The sequence below is a fragment of the Anas platyrhynchos genome, chromosome Z, assembly GCF_047663525.1.
Source record: "Anas platyrhynchos isolate ZD024472 breed Pekin duck chromosome Z, IASCAAS_PekinDuck_T2T, whole genome shotgun sequence".
NCBI lineage: Eukaryota > Metazoa > Chordata > Aves > Anseriformes > Anatidae > Anas > Anas platyrhynchos.
In genome coordinates this window covers 25,904,093-25,923,227 of record NC_092621.1, presented here as the reverse complement: position 1 = coordinate 25,923,227, position 19,135 = coordinate 25,904,093, and the positions used below count along the sequence as shown (strand labels likewise).

General features: G+C 41.9%; 1 protein-coding gene across 7 annotated transcripts in view; it reads left to right on the top strand.

Moving 5' to 3' along the window:
- Positions 1-19,135, top strand: part of IQGAP2 (IQ motif containing GTPase activating protein 2) — a 127,417-nt gene that overhangs the window by 5,714 nt on the left and 102,568 nt on the right. For all 7 annotated transcript variants that reach the window (XM_038171489.2, XM_038171486.2, XM_038171484.2 and 4 more), the window contains exon 2: positions 15,788-15,887. In XM_038171489.2, coding sequence (XP_038027417.1) covers positions 15,788-15,887 — 100 coding nt within the window. The remainder of the gene's footprint in view (positions 1-15,787; positions 15,888-19,135) is intronic.

The window sequence follows — 19,135 nt, the reverse complement described above, 5'->3', positions numbered from 1 at the left end:
CAGTGCCAGGAGGGTGCCATGGGGTGGCCTTTGAAGGGTGCCAGGGTGGGATGTGGAGCAGGAGAAAGAGGAGATGTGGCTACAGTTCTTGCTTGAAGTCCTATGTAGAAGAGAAAAGGCATACTTTGGTCTGAAGATCTACTGCTGCCCTCAGCGGAGATACTGAATCAAGTGGTGTTCCTACAAACACTTCTCTTGCTCCTGAATACATTTTGAAATGCTAAAAAAAATAAATAAACAACCATTAAGAATTTGTATTGGTGGCTGACTTCAGAGTTTAATTAAATTTCTCTTTCATTCAAGTGAGTGTGCATTAGCAAGAAACTTAGGAGGAATCATGTCAGTGTTATCCTTTCTTATTGCTTACTGCGCAAGTTAAGAGGTTGGCCAGGTACAAAGCCTTCAGGAGTCAGATTTGAGCAGCACCTCATGGCTCTGACTCATATCCATGGGCAAACAGCTGCCAGGCCAAGGAGCTGCTGCCTCGAGGTGTGGTGCCTGCCCTGCCTGCCAGACTCTGGAGCTGGCAGAAACTGCAGTTCTCATCTCAGGAGCTTCTCCTGGCTTGGGTATAGCAGGCTAAGCAGCCCATGGATTCAGCAAAAGCTGGTAATAAGGGATGAGGTCTCTGTCAGTCTTCCACTGTGGACCTTGACCTGTTTCATTCAGAGTGTAGCAAAAGCTCCTGTGGCCTCCAGCAAGGTATTTAAACTGATTCTTACCAGTCTCCAAACTCTGACAAGGTATTCATGCTGGGAACACCAGACATGCAGTCTGGAAAATGAGAAGTTGTGCATACTAGCCATCCTCTGGGCAATCTGCCTGAAAATCGAGGATATCCTCCTGCATTTGTGCTTAATTTGTAAAGATGCTTATTACACTACTTATATCTGCAGGATATAACCAGAGCCTTGATTTCTATGAGCCCAGTACAGACTAATTTCTGGAAAGCTGAAATAAAAAAAGCCCAAAGTATGTAGAGAAATGTATTCCACGGTGTTGAAGGCCACGAAATGTTTTACTACTTTTTTTTTGGGGGGGGGGGAGGGGTGTTTCAAAGGTGTTTTGTGGAACTGTTGCTAAGTACAGATGATTTCTGTGTCCAGTAGTCTGGTTAAAGTAAGTAAAAACTAGATAACTTGAAAACCTAAGAAGGGTACAGGTTGGCTTTGCTTAAAACATGATCTTTTATCAAGGGCTAACTTCTTTTGAGAGAAACTGTTGTTTTAACTGGTTTGTTACATTGGAATCCCAGCTTGCTGCAGACCTTTGCAGCTGGGGAGCCTTCTGCAAAGCCTGAAAGTGTTGAGGTGCCTTCAGCTGGTCTGCTGCGGTCTTTGCCTCTTGTCAATGTGATGGCATGGAGACCCAACCTGTTGGGTGGCTAATAGCTCCTTGTAGAGCTGATTTGCATGGCTGGGTTTTCTTTGCATCTTCCAGCCTCTGAAGTGGCTGGTTGTGGGTGACACAGCTGCTTATGCTGACCCCAGGAGGGGGAGTATTTATGGCCAGGTGGGACTGTGGCAGCCAGCATTTAAATGAATTTAAATTGCTCTGGATCCGCACCCTGAAGCTGTGGTTTTGTGTGCACTTTCAGTCAGCTCTGCTGTTGGGAGAAGCAGCCTTGACTCCTTCCACGTGTTTTTTTTTTTTGGCTGGGTTAGGTCCCCAGTCTGGCTCACAGCAAAAACCCGCAGTCAGGTCTGCCAGCCTGACTCAGTGTAGCTGGAGGTGGGATGAACATGAGCAGCAGGCAGAGTTGTTTTATAAACTGTGTTACTGCTGCACATAGAGATGAATATTTGATTGGGAAAGTGTGTGTGCAAAGGGACAGCAAAACATGGGGATGGCACAGGACTGTGCAGGTGAACCAGGCCAGGGGACCTCCAGGTACATAGGGTGGTGGGATAAGCATCACCTGCTTGCTGGGTTCCTCTGCTGTGATGCTGCTGCCAGTCTGGTGCCACTGCTTGCCTGCCAGGGATGGGCTTGCTCTCAGCTGTCCTGTGGCCAAAGCAGTTTTGAATTACAGAAATGTTTTTTGAGAGAATTCAGTGTCAAATGCCATAGTTCAATAAAGCTGCAATTGTCAGCAAAGCTGTTGTGGTGCTCACTAAGCACTGCTGCAGGAGTACAAAAATTGTAAGGAAGTGTAAACATTAGACTAAACAAGAAAGGTAAAAAAAAAAAAAAGCTGCTTGTACATAAAAGTAAGTTTCAGCACAATTTTGCACCCCTTTTCTGATTGTAAAGTTACTTGAGTTGTAGGGCCTCAAAACTGCAAGGATGAGAAGTGACTTGTGGTTATGTACTGCTCATTTCTGGGATTTTTAGTTTTTTTCAGGCCAACTGATTTACCCAATCAATAGCTGGCTGGCCTCTGTTCAGTAGTAAACAAGGCTTAAATTCCATATGTTCTCAATACGATGTAGCAGGAGAAATAATGCACTGAAATATCAGCCTGGGTATGTGGTAGTGTAACTTAAAAAGAATAAAAAAAGTGTACCGGGAGGAGCAGTAATTATGCTCAGATTAGTCTGGGATAGAGCACTTACCCAGGAAAAATGGTTGACTGTTTTTCCAGGCACACTGTAAACATTATTTCATTATATGTGAGCTCAAACTTTTTGAATACTGGTTTTCAGGACATGGCAGAGCAAAGATTTCAGTGCTGTGATTTAGAAGGAGATGAACCAGTCCTGCTTTGGTGTTTGTTAGCTGACTGCTGAAAGTAGGTAGCCAGCTTAGCTGCAAAGACTGGACGTGACTGCCTACCACTTTGAATTTACATCACCTCTGACCATGATAATACTAAACATTTGAATAGTAGATTACAACACTCCAAAAGCCATCCCAGTTTTATCACGTGCAAGGCAGACTGCTTGTGCTCCAGTGTCTATCTTCATACCTATCATAAAAAGAAACACATGATTTTGCTGAAGATTTAGCTGATGTGAGTTGTTCTAGAAGAAACAATGTATTTCTTTTTTTTTTTGTATTTTCAGTAGTAACAGCAAAACAAGGGCTAGTGTTTTCCATAACAGTGAACCATGGCAATAACACTTGATAGTTTGTCCTTTTGTTGTTGTTGCACTTGAACAAAATTGAGCAGATCCACAAATGTTTATGGACATTTAATAAAAAAGTGGATTTCTGCAATATTGGTCTATATATTTTTTCCTAAAATTTCAGTGGGATGCTGTAGACAACCAGTTGCCTGCTTCATGCAGGATGCAAATGTTGTTTGATGATGGCTGTATCGGTAACCCTGAATGGACAAAGAAATAGGCTACTGAGGTGTTTGGGTTCTTAGAGCAGTAGGAGAATTGATCTGTATTAGTTTCTTAAACACATTTGAGATTTAAGTTGACATCTGATCATGTTGTTTAAATTTATTTTCCACAAGTTATAAAACAAAGGCTTTCTTGGAACTTGACCACTTGTATGAAAAATGTTGTCAGTTACAAAGAAGTATTTTCCTTCAGCTCATTTGTTACAGCCATTAGCCTACAATCCAGCAAATCAGAAAAACTGATGGTAACAAAACAAGCCCTTTTGTGACACTAGGTCTCTGCAGAAACTGTTCCCATTACAGTACTAAATGTTACTTTCAGACTCTTCTGTACCCTATAGCAGCTCTAAGTCTAAGCATCTTACAGTATGGATGATGACTGCAGATAGCATGAGTGGAAAACCAGCACAAAGCCTGGAAGAAGAGATTGTTACAAGGTGTAACCAGAGTGCTAATTTATAAAGCAGTGCTTCAATGAAGGAAACAGACTGCAGCTATACAGAAGATGACAAAAGTCAGTGCTGAGCCTATACAGATGTGATTTCTGTTGTTGGGTAGAAAATTCAAAACTTGAACTAACAGCTTAATTTGATGTTAAATTTATGTGCATTGTGTGCACTATGATTGCCACAACAGTGATGAAAGCTAAATATGTTTCCTGTATTTTAGTGGTCTCGGTGTTGCTATTTCAAGCAGAATGCTTGTTTGTTTTGAAGTGTCTGCATGGTGATCCTGATATTACTATCTCTATCTATTTTCTATCTATTTCCATCTAGTTTCAAGCCTCCTGCTCTGAGCCCAGTTGCCAACCATTAGAGCAGGCTGCCCAGAGACACATCCAGCCTGGCCTTGAATGCCTCCAGGGATGGGGCATCATCTCATACTACTTTATTCACAACCGATATTTAACATCGTCACTGCAGTGTTTTCATTATTGGAAATGCAGTCAAGGTAGCAATGAGACTGTTTTGTGTCGGTACTTTGGGTTAGTATTTATTGCATTAAAACAAACCTTATTTTTTTTGAGTGGACTATGGAGTTGATGTGAGTGAGTAACCTGAAAAATTAAAGAAGAGAGATTGACAGTTTTCTATCAGCTTAAAGGAAATCTGAATTTACTAGATGTAATAATTATGTTTAGAAACTGGTGGGCACATGATTTAGTAAACGCATATCTTGTGTGTGCAGCTGTCAGTGACTTGTCCTGGAAATGGAAGTGCTCTGAATATTGATAAGAAGGGGGGAACATCTGATTCACTTAGTATCTGATGACTGTGCAGTGATATGTGCAATGGTAGCTATGTCATTGTCACCCAAAGCAGTTAATACTGTCAGTATTTAGGCACTACACCTATTGAGTGAAAAGGCAGGGTTTTGTATGCTCTTTTCAAACCTTGATGTAAGAACTGACATTTAACTTTTAGGCTGTTGGAGCTTCAGTTCACTGCTATAGATCTAACTCCTGATAACAAAGGAGAATTAAGTCTTTTTACTGGGTATGCAATTAATGGGGAGCACGAGGACAAGGCAGGCTGGAGCCAGTGGTGCCAGCTCTGATAACTTTGCAAGCACCGCTCTGCTCTCTGTGGAGCAGAGGTAGCCAAGCAGGTTTCAGGTGATAACTGAGGCCCTAACTGATATGGCACCGCCTTTGAACTGGTTACCTGTGTGGGTACACCTAGTTTGTCCTCTACCTGTGAAAACCAATCATCATCCCACCTATGAAGCAGAAGCAAAGAAGGCGTCTCCTGCCCCTGTACCATTGTGCACCCACATGGACTAGCAAAGTCAGTGAGGAAAAGAGCTTGTAAGGTGAATTCCTGGCTTGTGAGCCTGCTGTACCTCTGTCCCCTTTTTATGATGTCTCCTGCTCATGCTGGGCAATTGCAGTGACAGAAGCAATAAAGTGCAATGTGGTTTGAGTTGTTTCACAAGCAGCTCAACTGCCTTCCCTGGGGAACTGGAAACATGGGAGATATGGCAGGAGCTGCCATGGTTTTGTGGGGTCTACTGGGTGCTTAGGGGTCCCTCACATTTGTGTTGGATATTCTGTACCACATAACATTTCTTTACTTTCTGTGGATTTTAGTTCATGTTTGTACTAAAACTGTTCAATTTAATTCTATGGGACAATTTATTCTGTAGGTACAAACTAAGTTGGTTCATTTGTTATCCCTATTGCTTAAGGGTTTTTTTCCCCCCGACAAGATTTGAAATGCCGTTGTTTCTATATAAACAAACAAACAACATTCAAAGGCACTGAGGCTGTAATAATTATTTAGGGAGAAAAAGCAAAGAAAACAAGGAAATGTGTTCTCCAAGTTCAGGGCAGCGAACATCATGTGTGCATATTTTTCTTTCTATTTTATCCACATACTTGTGTTTGCATCTTAAGGAAGAGAGTATTGTAACAGTTCAGGTGTTTCTGGAGCTTTTTTCAGAATATGGAAAGCGTGAAACAGTGTTTTGGAACTTTGTAGAGGCTGAACCCTGCAACAGACTAGTGAAAGAGCAATGAATTGTTAAAGAAACAAAGGCCAAGTGTCAGGGCTGAGTGACTCTATAGTGCTATCTTACAATTTCAAAGTTACCTATACTTAAGTGATGCTTTTGCTTTTGGTTTTTCCTAGGCAGGTGTTTTGACCCTACTGAGTCTTCTCATTCAGACCCTGAGGCTTATATAGCTCCTGTTAAAGTTGCTCGGTGACACTTGCATAGCTTTCTCCTCAGGTTACAGACTCACAGAATGGCTGAGGTTGCTCCAGCACTCCCCCTTGTCATCCTCCTTTTCAGTTCTTCAAGCTGAATTTTTCCGCAGTTCTTTCAGCTGTTTACTATAGCATGAGTTTGCTGGTAGGAAGCTTTTTCATGTAAACATCACAGTGATCTGAACATTGAATCTATTTGTCAGCTGTTCACTCCCAAAGAGAATAGTTTGTTGGGCTGTTTTGGGCTCTTCCCTTTCCTTCCCTTCCCTGCTCTCTCTCCCTCCTTTTCCCCCCTTTCTGTTCTCGTCTTCCTCCCTTCTCACAGCCAAGAGTAGCCCCTTATTTGCCAACATCCAGGTAGAAGGCATTTACTGCAACTATCTACAAATTATTCCTTTGGTCTCCAGCTTTAATGCAGTCAGCTTTTTAACACTATAAAGATTTAAAACCAAACACGTGCAACATTTTGCAGGGATGTACATTAGCTGGTTATGGTTTAAATGACAAGTATTGTTTTGAATTTCTACCCATCAGTAATGACAGTGAACAAAAACCTTCACCTTATGCTGCTTCTTGCAAACTTCAACCAGCTTGTGTGTCGGTGAAGCATCCTGTCAAACATGTTTGGCCTCTTCAGTCCTCAATTGCCTCGGTAAACCTAGTACTTCATCCTGGTCCTGTGGGAGGGATAAGACATCCCAACTTGATCAGGGTGACCTTAGCTACTGTTTGCAGAGTGAAGCATCTAAGCTGGCAGCTGTGGGAGTGATAGAGCTGTGGGTAAATATTGTGTGTGAACAGAGGAGAGGCAGACAAACCTGAATTCAGGTTTCCTGCTGTCACTGTGGTGAGTTCAGTCTGTGCTCTGCCATTTTTTCTGGTGGTCTGTTGTCCCTCTTTCCTGTTCTTCTACTCTGCTTCTGCTGTGTCTTTCTGCCCTGTACTTGATCTACAAATGTTTATGGGTGGAGATCTACCCACAGGCAATGTTGTGACTGCATATAATGAATGCCTTTGGGGTTCTGTAGAAAGCTGAAGCCATGTCTACTTTTGCTGTAGATGCTATAGACATTTCCCTTTGTCTTTCATATTTGAGTAGCTTATTTTACTATCCTGGCAATATTAAACTATTCTTTTCATTATTTCATTTACGTTTTGTTTGTGTTAACTTGAACTGAGGTCAGAATAGGTAAAATATAAGGAAATGGGGTCCATATGGTAAAATTTTGGCTCTTTAATAAAAGCTTGTTAATGTATATTGCTAATAAAAAAGCATGCAATAATTCTAGTGAAATGAACAGAAAATGACAAATGTATCAAAATACATGGAATTCAAATCACAAGCTGAGAAAGCTGTGAGCATATAAAGTTGACAGGAACCTTTCACACTTTAGTAGTTGATTCTTCATGAATTAACCTTTGGAGAAGGAAAGCCTATTGGAAATTCCTGCTGGAATGTGTCATACAGTTTCAAATGTCTTGAGCCTCCAATGACATGTTAATCTTACCAACCAAATCTTCAAAAAAAAATGCTTTTAAAAAAAAAATATGAAAAACATGCTTATTGTAAGTGTGTAGAAAACACATACCTCTCAACTGGACTGGCTACTTAACCATGTGGTCTTTTCCAAGCTGGCTTCAGGCTTGACTGTGATAATGGGTTGGACTATGTACGTGAAGACAGGATGACCTGCAAGGGAAAAAAACAACTTGTAATTGGTGTTCAGTTCCTCATTTCCATCAGCCCGAGTGCTTCTTTAGGCTTGCAAGTTTATATTGGTATTGTTAGACTGAGGTTTTATCAGCAATCAGAGCTTTATGGACAACGAGGTAGTTCACAGAAAGGAGCTATGTTTTATAGATACTGAGTGGCCCATATTTTGGGGAATCGAGTTGTGTTGAGGTGACCAACTAGTAACACATGCAGAGGTAGCTTTATTAAGGAGTTACATGAAGTATTTCTACAGACAGTGGGGTTTGCAATTAAATGCAAATGGAAATAGTTGGGCAACAGGAAGACTTATAAACTGCATTTCAGGTTTATAATTGTAGACAGCAACACATGCTTTGAAGCTAACTGAAATTGTTTATGGTCAAATTTTCATGTACGTCCTTCAGACCCATTATCCTGTCTTCCTCCCTGTTCTTGCAAGTATACAGAACAATTATGCTGTAGTTAAAATATAATGAAGAGTGTTATTTTTCTGCACAATGTAAAGAACCCTACTAGACAAGAGATGGCTGTGCTCTGGTATCATTACACATTGAGAGGAAAACAGAACTATTTAATGTCTATTGCCTCTACTAAAGTGTCACTTTATGGCATTGTAGAAAGCCTGACATCTGAAAGTAAACTAAAGGCTATTGATACCTATTAGCAGAAAAGTGAATACTAAATGTTCCAGCTGTGCCTGTGATTACTTGATGAATGCCAAAGTCATCTGTGTCTGTGTGGTTAAAAGTGACTTCTTAACTTTGTGGGAATTCAAGTAAACTAAGACAAGTCTCAACAGTCTGTCAGCCTTCTGACAGTGTTGGCGCTTGACGGGCTCCATGAAATCTAGCAGTTTTGACACTTGATCCCAGAAGCATGGGTTGTGGTTGCTGTTGCATCATAGTCCCTTTGTGTGATAGCCCTGAGGTTCATGACTTGAAATAGTGCTTCCTTTCTCTAAATGGATGTGGTTGGACTTGTGGCAGCAGATACAGAAGACTGAAATAAGACCTTTTTTCAAGGAAGTGAGGGAAGATTACTCTGGGAGAGTGAATGAACAGGAATAAGTCTCTACAAGAAAGCTCAAGGGAAGGAGTGGTTTGCTAATGCTTCCAATTTTTACATCAGACTGTCTTTTTAGTGGACTTCTGGAGTCAACACTCAGAAGATGTTTTCCTACTTGTTTGCAATGGCTGGCAGTGAGATCAGGTCTAGAACAGTGACCCTGTAGATCTGGTGTGACCAATTTGTGAGAATGGTCTGGCCAGAAAATGCATGTCTATTTATGTATGAAAATCTGAGCGTGCATGCCTCAGACAATGTAATAACTAGATTAGGAAATCCATAGTCATTTCTAAGGAAGAAGAGAGCAGTTATATGTTGAAAAAATTGAGAATGCCAGATTGAAGAGCCTCATAATTTAATAAAGCGTATTATTCTAGTATCCAAGGCATATCTGCCCTCCAAGTTCACAGCTGTGGTAAGTCTTGAGTGCTTTCAGTGTTTTATGTTGTACAGAGCCCCTTATTGGAGCAAATGTTCAGCAAATTGACTGAATTTCCTTAACTGGAGCCATAGGAAAAGGGTTTGGGCATCTGGTTTTATGGTTGTGGGATATGAGCTAGCTGCTTGCAACTGTGCTCTTTGACAGAGGAAGTCTGTAGAAGGCTGTCCTGATCAGAACCTTAAGTTTTTTCTACCAAAGATAAGTGTCTTCTGGCATAACACTAGACCTTGTAGGTACTCAGTACCATAACAGAACTCCTGTGATAGGAGTTTGGTGTTGTAAAATCATCTTTTCTTAATGGACATCTCTGTTCGCAGTTAGTTGGCATATTTGCTTCTGCACAGTTAGCAAAGTCCTGCATTAGGTACCTGTGGTTTTGTATTTGGGAGCAGAGGCTCAGGAGCGAACTCCTTTGGCATCTGTAGCTTTGAGTAGTGCTTTTCCAATAGCTGGACATGTAATCCTGTCCCTGCATTTTCCAGCTGGCTGGCAGTGCAGCAGGCTCAGGTAGCAGTGAACCTGTCTCAAAAGGAACTGAGAGATCACAGAGCTGCTCCAGTTACAGGGCCTGGCTGGTGCTATGTTTGCTGGGGTAACCCTAGGAGCAACTGCTAAGCCAAGCTGCTCTGGGCAGGCAGTCCTGGCTACTTGAAAGTACAAATTATACTAGAAATAAAGATTAAACTGAATGTATTGGCCTTGTTCATGCTAGGATAAAATATTTGCATGCTCTCATAACCTATGGTTTTTGAGGTCACCTTGACTCTCTAAAACACAGTTGAGCTTTTTCTTGAAATTACAGCACTGAAATGTAGGGACAAATACTTCCCATTCAGAGCTTTTCCTGGTACAGACAGACATGAATGGGTTGCTGCCTGGGGTCCATCAGTCACTGCTTTCACACCTGGTTCTAATTTTACCAGGACTGATGAGTAAGGTGCTGCTCTGGAGGTTGTGTGCAAGAAAGTCTTGACATTTGTTATAGTGTTCTTTGAGCTGCTACATCATGTATCTGTTAAACACTGTTCTTGGTGCTAATGCTAGGGATGTTTGGGGACGCTTGGGTGGGTGGAGGAGGCAGGAAGGTGTGAAGAAAGGACACACAACTTGCCGAACATCTTGCGAGTGGACTTGAGCGTGTCCTTGCCTCCTGTGGGGCAGTGTGCCAACCTCTGTATATGGGCTTTACACAGCACTCAGGATATCACACAGTTGGGACTGTGAAATGAGATTTAAGTGATTTTCAGCTCAAATAGTCTAGACAAAAACTTTTATTCCAGCATTTTATTATATTTTTGTCATGCATCCCTTTACCTCTTACCTCAGTTCTGAGTTTACTAACTTTTCTCTGTCACTGTAAGAAGATTTTGTTCTTTTCATCCTCTGTTATATTCTGTGTATTGATCTTCACTGTTGTGGTGCCAAAAAACATTGTCTTCCTTGCTTATTTCTCTCTTCCTGGGAAAATGTTTCTGATGGTGGGAAACTGAGAGCAATTGGTCCTGACAAATAAGAGCCTTTTTTTTTGTCTTCCCCAGTATAAGAAGTCTTTTGGTGTGTCTGTGGCAAGTGTCTTGTTAAAGTGTCTACCTGCTAGAAGTAGTCATGTATTGTTCTTGAACTATTGCAAACAGTTACACATCTGAGTACAAATGAATAACCAGAAAGCCTTAAGTGATTCTGTAAAACAGTATTTTTTCCTAGTTTCTGGTTTTTAAGAATTAAAAAACTGGCTGGGTTGGGATTATCCCAGAATATTTTGAAATTGTAAATGACTCCACAAACTTACGTTTGCAAATTAAAACAAAATTCACTTTTCCTTATATGCTTTTCAGTTACATATTATAGAAGACTTATTTTTTTAAACAAAAACATAATTTATGGATCCATGGGGTTGTTTGTAAGTCATTGCAAATTAGACCTGTAAAACACCTATTTACTGTCATCTCAAGTGTAAAGGCACTTATGTGAAAGATCTGATAAGTCCAGTGTTGATGTGAATGATCTCTGTGACCCTGGGACCTTCAAAATCCTTGTCATAGTTGTGATAAAAAGGTTGACTCTGAACTTGGAACACATTTGCATAATTAGCACTTGTGGAGCTCATAAGATTTGCTCAGTTTACACGATAGTCTTCTATGAACCTGGTTTTATTTTGTCTACTAATGCTGAGTCAGACTGGGCAGATGTTTTTTGTGCTTTGTCAGCTGTAGGTGCATACGGCACCTTGGGATATGTTGGCAACCCAGTATTTGGCTGACAGAGCTCCAAGTGCTTGATAACATCTGAAGTGGCCATCTTGCAACAGGGAGCACAGAAGATGTTTTTGCAATCTACGAGCCTGAAACACCAGCTAGTCACTGCTACTGTCTTATCTGCTCTTCTGTTGAGGTACTATACCATACAGGAATATTTCAGACAAAGATGATGGTGAGCACTGCTGCAATATGTCAGCTGGTGGAAGATGCTCAAGTCTCAACTCAGATTACCCTCTAGAAAACAGATATCTCTGGGGGGATGAGGGAGAGGGGTGTAGGGTAGGAAATGTGTGGAATGAGAGTATGTAAGAAGTTGTTTGTAGTATGCCATCTTTTCCACTGAATCAACTTAAGTAATTAGTGGAAGAATTTGCTTACTCAATTGTTATATCTTATGGAGTGCTCCAATAAGTCTGCTCATGTTTGTTGAAAATTAGGTATGACAATTTAAGCTTTAATGCTGCTAGCTGCTCCATGCAGAGTTTTCTACTTATTCCTCATTTGGAGTTCTTTTTGTAAAGAAATATCTGTAATGAGGGAGCCCAGTAACTAAACAAACATTCTTTGTATTAACTGCTGGCTAATGGGGTGGCAACAATTAAAATGAGTTGAAATGGAGAGCTTTTAGGAACTGCACTGGCATTTGTCTATATATTCATAACATCTAATCTTTGAGGGAATACTTGTGATGTTTTTATCTGAATTCTAAACCCCAAATCCCCAAACTGATGAATTGTAAAACATGATTTCAGATGCATTTTTCTCTTCCTGCAAAGCCTTATGTAGTGGACATGTGCCTTGTTTTGTGGCATTTGGATCTTTTCAGCAGCAATGTTAAGTCTGTCCAGATAACTCTTGGTCATACCAGTGGGCTGGAGGTCTCCAGGTGAACCCTAACCTTGCTCTTCTGCACCCATAACATTCTTTATCATAATTCTTTGAGTTTATCATTATCAAGAAGTTACTGATAGAGCAGAATATATTTCTCATTTCATAATTCTTCCACATCTTCTGGTTGATATGTGCCCTGTTTGGAAAAGAGACTGAGCTTTCTGTCTTCAAACCAAGATCACTTGTCTGGAAACTTGTGTGGATGGATGTACCCAAAGGGTTTGTGTGGTAAGGTGGAAGGCTATATGCTTGAGTTTATCACTGAAGACTGAAGTCTTTGCCAAAAAAAAAAGTTACATCAAACCAGACTTAAAGGACCCATGATCTTGAAAGTCTTCAAACTAATTTCCTGTGCAGCTTAGTCCTGCTGCCACCTCTATTCCACAGGTTGTCATTGCTGTTTCTAAAAGCATTTGCAACTGCTTATTTCATGTGATATCACTGTCGCTTTGAAGCCAGCATGTGCTGGAGGGGAAAGTGTATAAGCAGTCTTATCAGAAGGCGTTGGGTGTTGCAAGAGACTCCTCCCAGCATAAGTACCATAGGTGCTGGTGCTCCCTGTGCTTTGCTTTTTCAGAGCATAGTTATTCTGCCCAGAAACACACTTTAGCACTGTCAGGAAAGAAGCCTAACCTGTGAATTGCTGATGCAGTATCTCTTCTAGAAGAGATGCATGTTTTTCACTTTTCAATGTCTCTACATTCTCCACTCTTGTCATTTTTCCTCTTTGTTAGAGGTTTCCCAAAGCAGAACTACAGCAATCCCATGATATCTGTCACTGCCTTCACGCACCCTCTGAGTCAATCTTCACCAATAATTTTAATGAGGGATTTTATGTTGGCCAGGGCTGCTTGATCAGGTATGTCCTTGTTGAGGATAGGAGGCACCCATGGATGTGTTGATCCAGGAACAGATTATAAAGCATTTGTTATTCAGTTAAATTCCTAGTCTGATGTTTATCAAATGGGTTGTGTGCTTTTCCACTCCACTGTCCTCTTTTTTTGATTGTCTGTAGCAAGTTGCGTCTGAAGGGCAAGAGTAAAAGGTGAGAGCAGCCGAGTACGGGAGCTAAGAGGAGCAGGACATGGTAACAGCAAAGCTTTTCATGGGGAGCTGTTATGGGGGACCAAGTTCAGGTTACATCAAGGCTGACAGGACTGCACCACGTTAGGGTGGTTGGCTGGGCTCGTCTGATGGCACTTGTCATCATCCATGGGCTCATACCTCTAGGTGAGCAATGCTGCCTGAAAACTAGCCACAGAGCTCACTGCCTCAGGTAATGAAGTGGTGTATTAAACTTCAGCATGGGGCTCATTGATACTTCACCCTTGTCTAAGGGAGCCATGACTCCTCCCCTGCAGAAGCACCGTGTCGGGGTGTGGGATCAGCCTGTCCTGGGCATGCTGACAGACGTGGGCAGGAACAGCAGCAAAGCAGCCTCCATAGCCAGTTTCCCATGCCGAGTGTTTTATGGCTTGCATCTTATGTTTGCCTCCACATTCATGTTTCAGTTCATAATGAGTGATGACCTGATTACAGTATCTAAGAGCTCATTTTAGAGTGAGTCATGTTTATTGGAGCTACCAGACTTAAAAGGGACTCGGAGCAAGACACGTATTTGTTTTATTGGTGCACGAAACTTCTGGGTAATTAGGAAGAGCCATCTTAAAAGCAAAGGAAGATGAGAGATATCAGTGCTTGTGGTGATTAAAACTGAAACTACAAAGCTTGTAGTAGCTATATTATATGTTAACAAATGTGTGGTAGCATCAGCCTAAAACGTGGGCGAGTAGTGTCTTTTTTTTCTGTCCTCAGTAAGGACGTGCTCTGTGTACTTCTACTTGTCAACATGGGTCATTGGCATGCTGAAGCTACAGGATCTGTTTTGTGTGTGGTCTCCATTTGGAGAAGAAAGTATTTTAAATATCATTAGTGCATAATGAAGTGAAAGCAGTCTACTGTGACTCCATTTTCTCATGTACCTCAGATAGATGGGATCACTTCTCTTTTCTTTTCTCAGGTTCAACCTTCAATATATGTATGTTCTTGTAAAGCACTTTTGCTTTGTTACTGTGTCTCTTACCCAAAGTGCTCATATCAGCTCAGGATGGTGTTTACCCACTAAATGAAGTTGCATCAGGGAAATGCTGAAAACTACTTGTGGTTTACATGATCTGTGTGGCATTACAACTAATGGTGGCCAATAGTGCATTTGGGAAGGAGAGGGTCTGATTTTTTTATCAGTGTTTCTTGATGTTCTCAGCTTGTGGCCTGCTGCTGAAAGTGGCTGGCCCAGCCCTGTTTCCGTCCCCACCCTGTGTTTGCATGAGAGTGGCTGCAAGTGTGTAACGACTCAGATCAGAGATTTGATCCTTCTAGAAGTGCGTCTCTTCATAGCTCTTGTTTGTTGTTTTTTTTGTTTTTGTTTTTTTTTCAGGAAGGTCATCTCCTTGTGCTTCATGGATGCAGCCATAACATTGTCAACTCTGGCACAAACTGTTAGGAATATGTGGCTGAGAAATACAAGGGAGGGTAGGATAAACTCTTCTGGCAGTCTCCAGCACAAATAGGGTGTTTTGGTAACTGGTTTATAGTGAAAACACTTCAAGAGCCTCACATGCTGTGATTGAAGCTCATCCAGAAGTCAGTAGTACTGTATTGCCCTGCAGATTTAATGCTGGAAACATATGAACTTCTGTAAGGATGGAGATTTTGCTCACAGAGGACCTTTTACCTACAAAGAGGGAGATCAGTTGTGAGGCAGTTAATGATCAGGGATGCTTTCAGCTGGAGGTGTGCACAGAGTCATGCTTAATAGGTTGGGGCAGTGCTTTTATGGGAGGTGGTGTGTTTCAGCAGTAAGTAGGGGTATGAATACCATATCTCCTTCATTTGATTACAGCTCTTATCACAGGGCCCATCGATGACAGGCAGCCCAGTCTGCACGTTAACAGCTTGCTGAAGCTGCAGCTGGCTCCCAAGTTGCCCTTGAGACGAGAAATGCCCTTGCATTGTCTCCATCTCTACTTCTGTGGCTGTGTTTAGCATGAAGCTGCTCCATCCAGTGCTCACTTCAAGCTTGTGTTTGGGAGTCTTTAAACTTCTCTGAATATGTGTAAACTGAAACTGTCAGCTCCCAGGCATAACCCCTCCTGTTTGAAATCTCCTTTTTACCCCAAACCAGGTGACGGACAAAGTGTGATATGTGCTTGGTCTGAGCAAGTGGCACTTAAGGAATTCATGCTACAGAGAACAGCACCTTCTTAGTCATCTAAATATCTTTGTGTGCCAAAAAGGTCTCCATGTAGAGGAGGGACAACTATGCTAATTTCATTTCTGCACTATTTAGCTTAGGTTTTCTGTAAAACCTAAATTGCCTCGAATCATGTGTAACTTGATATGGGTTTCACTTTGCAGCTATTGTGGATGATGAAAGGCTTTCAGCGGAGGAAATGGATGAGAGGAGGCGTCAGAACATTGCTTATGAGTATCTCTGCCACCTAGAAGAAGCAAAAAGGTAAGTAAATGAAAGCTCTTATAGCTGACCTTTAAATACAGAAGTTAAGGTCTGCTGTGTTCTTGTGTTGCAATGCTTAAAATAACTTTTTCATTACTTTGATTAACTTAATATTGGAATCATAACACTTCAGTGTGAGAAACAAATAACCAATATGAAAAGCATCCTTCAAAGAAAGGGTTAAATAAAGAAAATCTCTTCAGACTCACTGTGGTGGCCAGTATCAATGAAAGCAAAGGCTGGGTGTTAAAACCTAGGGCTGTGGTTTTGTGAGAAGCTGAGTCAAGCTTGTGTGACTGACTGGGGAAATGCTTTTGCTCTTGGCCACGTGGTCCTACTCCCGTCTACTTGCTTGTGCTTTTGAGGAGTGACTTGGGTTGCCAAGATGGCAGATAATCACCTGGGCTCTTACTGGGTTAATGATCCATACCAGCTCAGTGTTTTAGTGGTAGTGTATGGCAAGTGCATACAGGGCAGTAAAGAGAACATACAATGTACTCTTCTTTTGGCTCCTTTGACCCATTGCTTAAGACTCATTACTCCTCTCTTCAACTGACAGTCTGTGATGAAGCGCTGATTTTTCGAGGACACCGGGATTTTATTACTGTGCCATCCTATCTACAATTCACTCTTAAAACACATTCAACAATACTCTTGTAACTATTAAGCAAGAAAACAAGGCGGAATATCCTTGTGCTTTTGGAGTAGCTTAAGGTGTTGCTATTATCATTTGTAAAAACATTTCACACACAGTGTTGGAACAGTTTTTCAAAGATGCCTGTTGTGCTCTATTGCTCCTGTACAGCTCTGTTGGTAACTATCCCACTACTGATCTGCATCAACAAATAGATAGGGAACATTACTCCTCATCTCCAGTTGGGTGCCTTTCCTAGAAATTTCTGTATGCAAAAGGAAACTTGCATTTTGACAATCAGTAGTACATGTTCTAAAACTTAGGAACCATCACTGTGATGAGAAATCACAGGAACCTTAGAAAGGAGCAACACAGGGTACATCAGTCAGGAATCAACTACAGAAGAGTGCACTGGGTTTTGTGTTCCCGCTGTTCTCCACCATCATTCTGGCACTGACAGTTACCTTTCTAGCAGCCATGGGGCAACTAGCTGCCATTTACTTTCTTTTAGATGTGTTATAAAAGTCATGCTTTCTTATTTCAATTTGCTGTTCATTCTGCTGTCCCACATACTGTAGTAAGTGTTGCCTTCTTTTCTCTTTCTTCTTTCCACTGCGGAGGGGTTTCCATGTTTGCATATTTAAGATGACAGTCCATTGTGGCAGCAGTATGACACTTGCCCTGCTCTGTACACTCCTGTTGCCTGCATCATGCAGTTACAGGAGATTGCCCTTGGTCAGCTGGCTGTGCTGGCAGGAAATTTGAAACTCTTTTGCTGAGTTAGTTTTCTAGTGGTTTAGTGAGCTGACTAGTCTGATCAAGGGGTCAGAGCCGAATCAGTGCTAGCAAAAAGAAGGGGATGGAGTGCAGCAGGGCTTCTCCTAGCACGCTGAGTTGGAGGATCAGCTTAACCACCTTAGGAAATCTAGTCAAGCTTTGATTTTACTTAAAGTGTACTCCTCCATTTTTTGCAAGTCCACAGCCTGCTGGCCTCTGGCAAGACAGGAATAATTAGTCTACAGATCCAGCCTTTTCTCTTCCATTAGTATTATAACTAATTTATCTTCCTGATTTTTTTTCGCCCTCTTCACTTCCCAGGGCTGTCACTTTGAACTCAAGTTCTGTAGTTCTTCCTTTGAAGCATCCCTTGACACTTAATGAGGAAATGTTTTACAATTACTGAATTAAATAATCATCTTCTATGAGTAATCCACCTTCTCTTCCTTGTATTTATTTTCATAGGGATTCATGCCACTAGTGGTTTTCCAGAGGAAACAGCTTTAGTTCCACTGGCAGGTGATAGGGCTCACAGCAAACACTTAGTCAATAACTCCCAGGGCTGTCAAGTACCTGGAAGAATTTTGGGATCTCAATTTTTGAAATGTACTTTTAAGTTAACTGTCGATGCTACTGTATAAGGTGTATGAGTGCTGCAGCATAAGAGACTTTGTGGTTCCTTGTCCAGTCATTGCTGAGGGGTAGAATTGTCACAGATTGAGCTAATGCAGCAGCACAATGCTGCTGGATATCCTATTTGGGTGCCTTAGCATGGTGGTGATTTGACAGGAAATGTATTTTATATATTAAACACAATATACTTTAAACAAGATAAGAGGGGGAACTGCTCCTGGTCAGTGGTTTGAATCTGTTTAGAGCACAGAATCTGCTTACAGAACAAGGTGATGCTTGGCCAAGCAATCAAGGAAGAGGGCAGGACTGCACGGGGAGAAGAAGATGATGGAGGCTGTGGAGGTTCTGTCAGATGGACAGAGCTGCTGGGGAAGAAAAGAGAGTGAGGGAGGCTTTTCCCTTCACTGTAAGCTTCTGGAATAATTCAGTTGCATCAGAAAACTTCCCCCTGAGAGGGGCTCTTGTTAATGTGAAAACACCACAGCAACACACCCTGATGAAAACTTGCAGAAACAAGCAGAAATGACTTGATCTCATAACTGTGTAGCTTCTAGCCCTCCTTGAGAGCAAGCAAATAATGTGAGCTGGGGTGGTCAGGGACAAGCTGGGCACAGGTGGAGCCAGGTGGGTATGTGGCAGAGGTGATCTGCCACTCCTCTGTTGGAACAGCAATGGAGGAAAATATCACAACTCACTGCAGTCACTGCACATGTTGCCATTGCTTCCCCAGCAGCTGCAGCATTCTCCTTGTAACAACAGAGCCTAAATGAACCCGGAGGTGCTAGAAAGCAGGAGAGCAGCCTTGGAGGGAGTAGCAGGGCTTTAATTCAAACTGGCAAAGCAGGACTGGTGCACACGTGGAAGACCTGGTTGCAGGCTGTCTCATCAGTACAAGAGGGCTTGTGTGCTTTGGCTGCACTAAGTGTGAAGCTCCAGTCAATGGGCCAGCATCCCCAGATCTTCTGGGCTGCACATTGGTGCTGGTGGGACTGTCAGAGCAGGGGAACAGGAGATGGTGGAGGAGGCAGGATGGTGCCTTTGGCCCCAGGCTGTGGAACAGCCCATAGCTGCAGGCATTGTCCTACTGCCTGTTCTCTCCTGGGTGATACTGGGAGCAGGAACTGCATCTTTTACATACCTGATCTAGAATCTTGATGTCTGTTTAGCTGGTCACTTTTTTGACCCCTATAAAGCCTGAATGAAA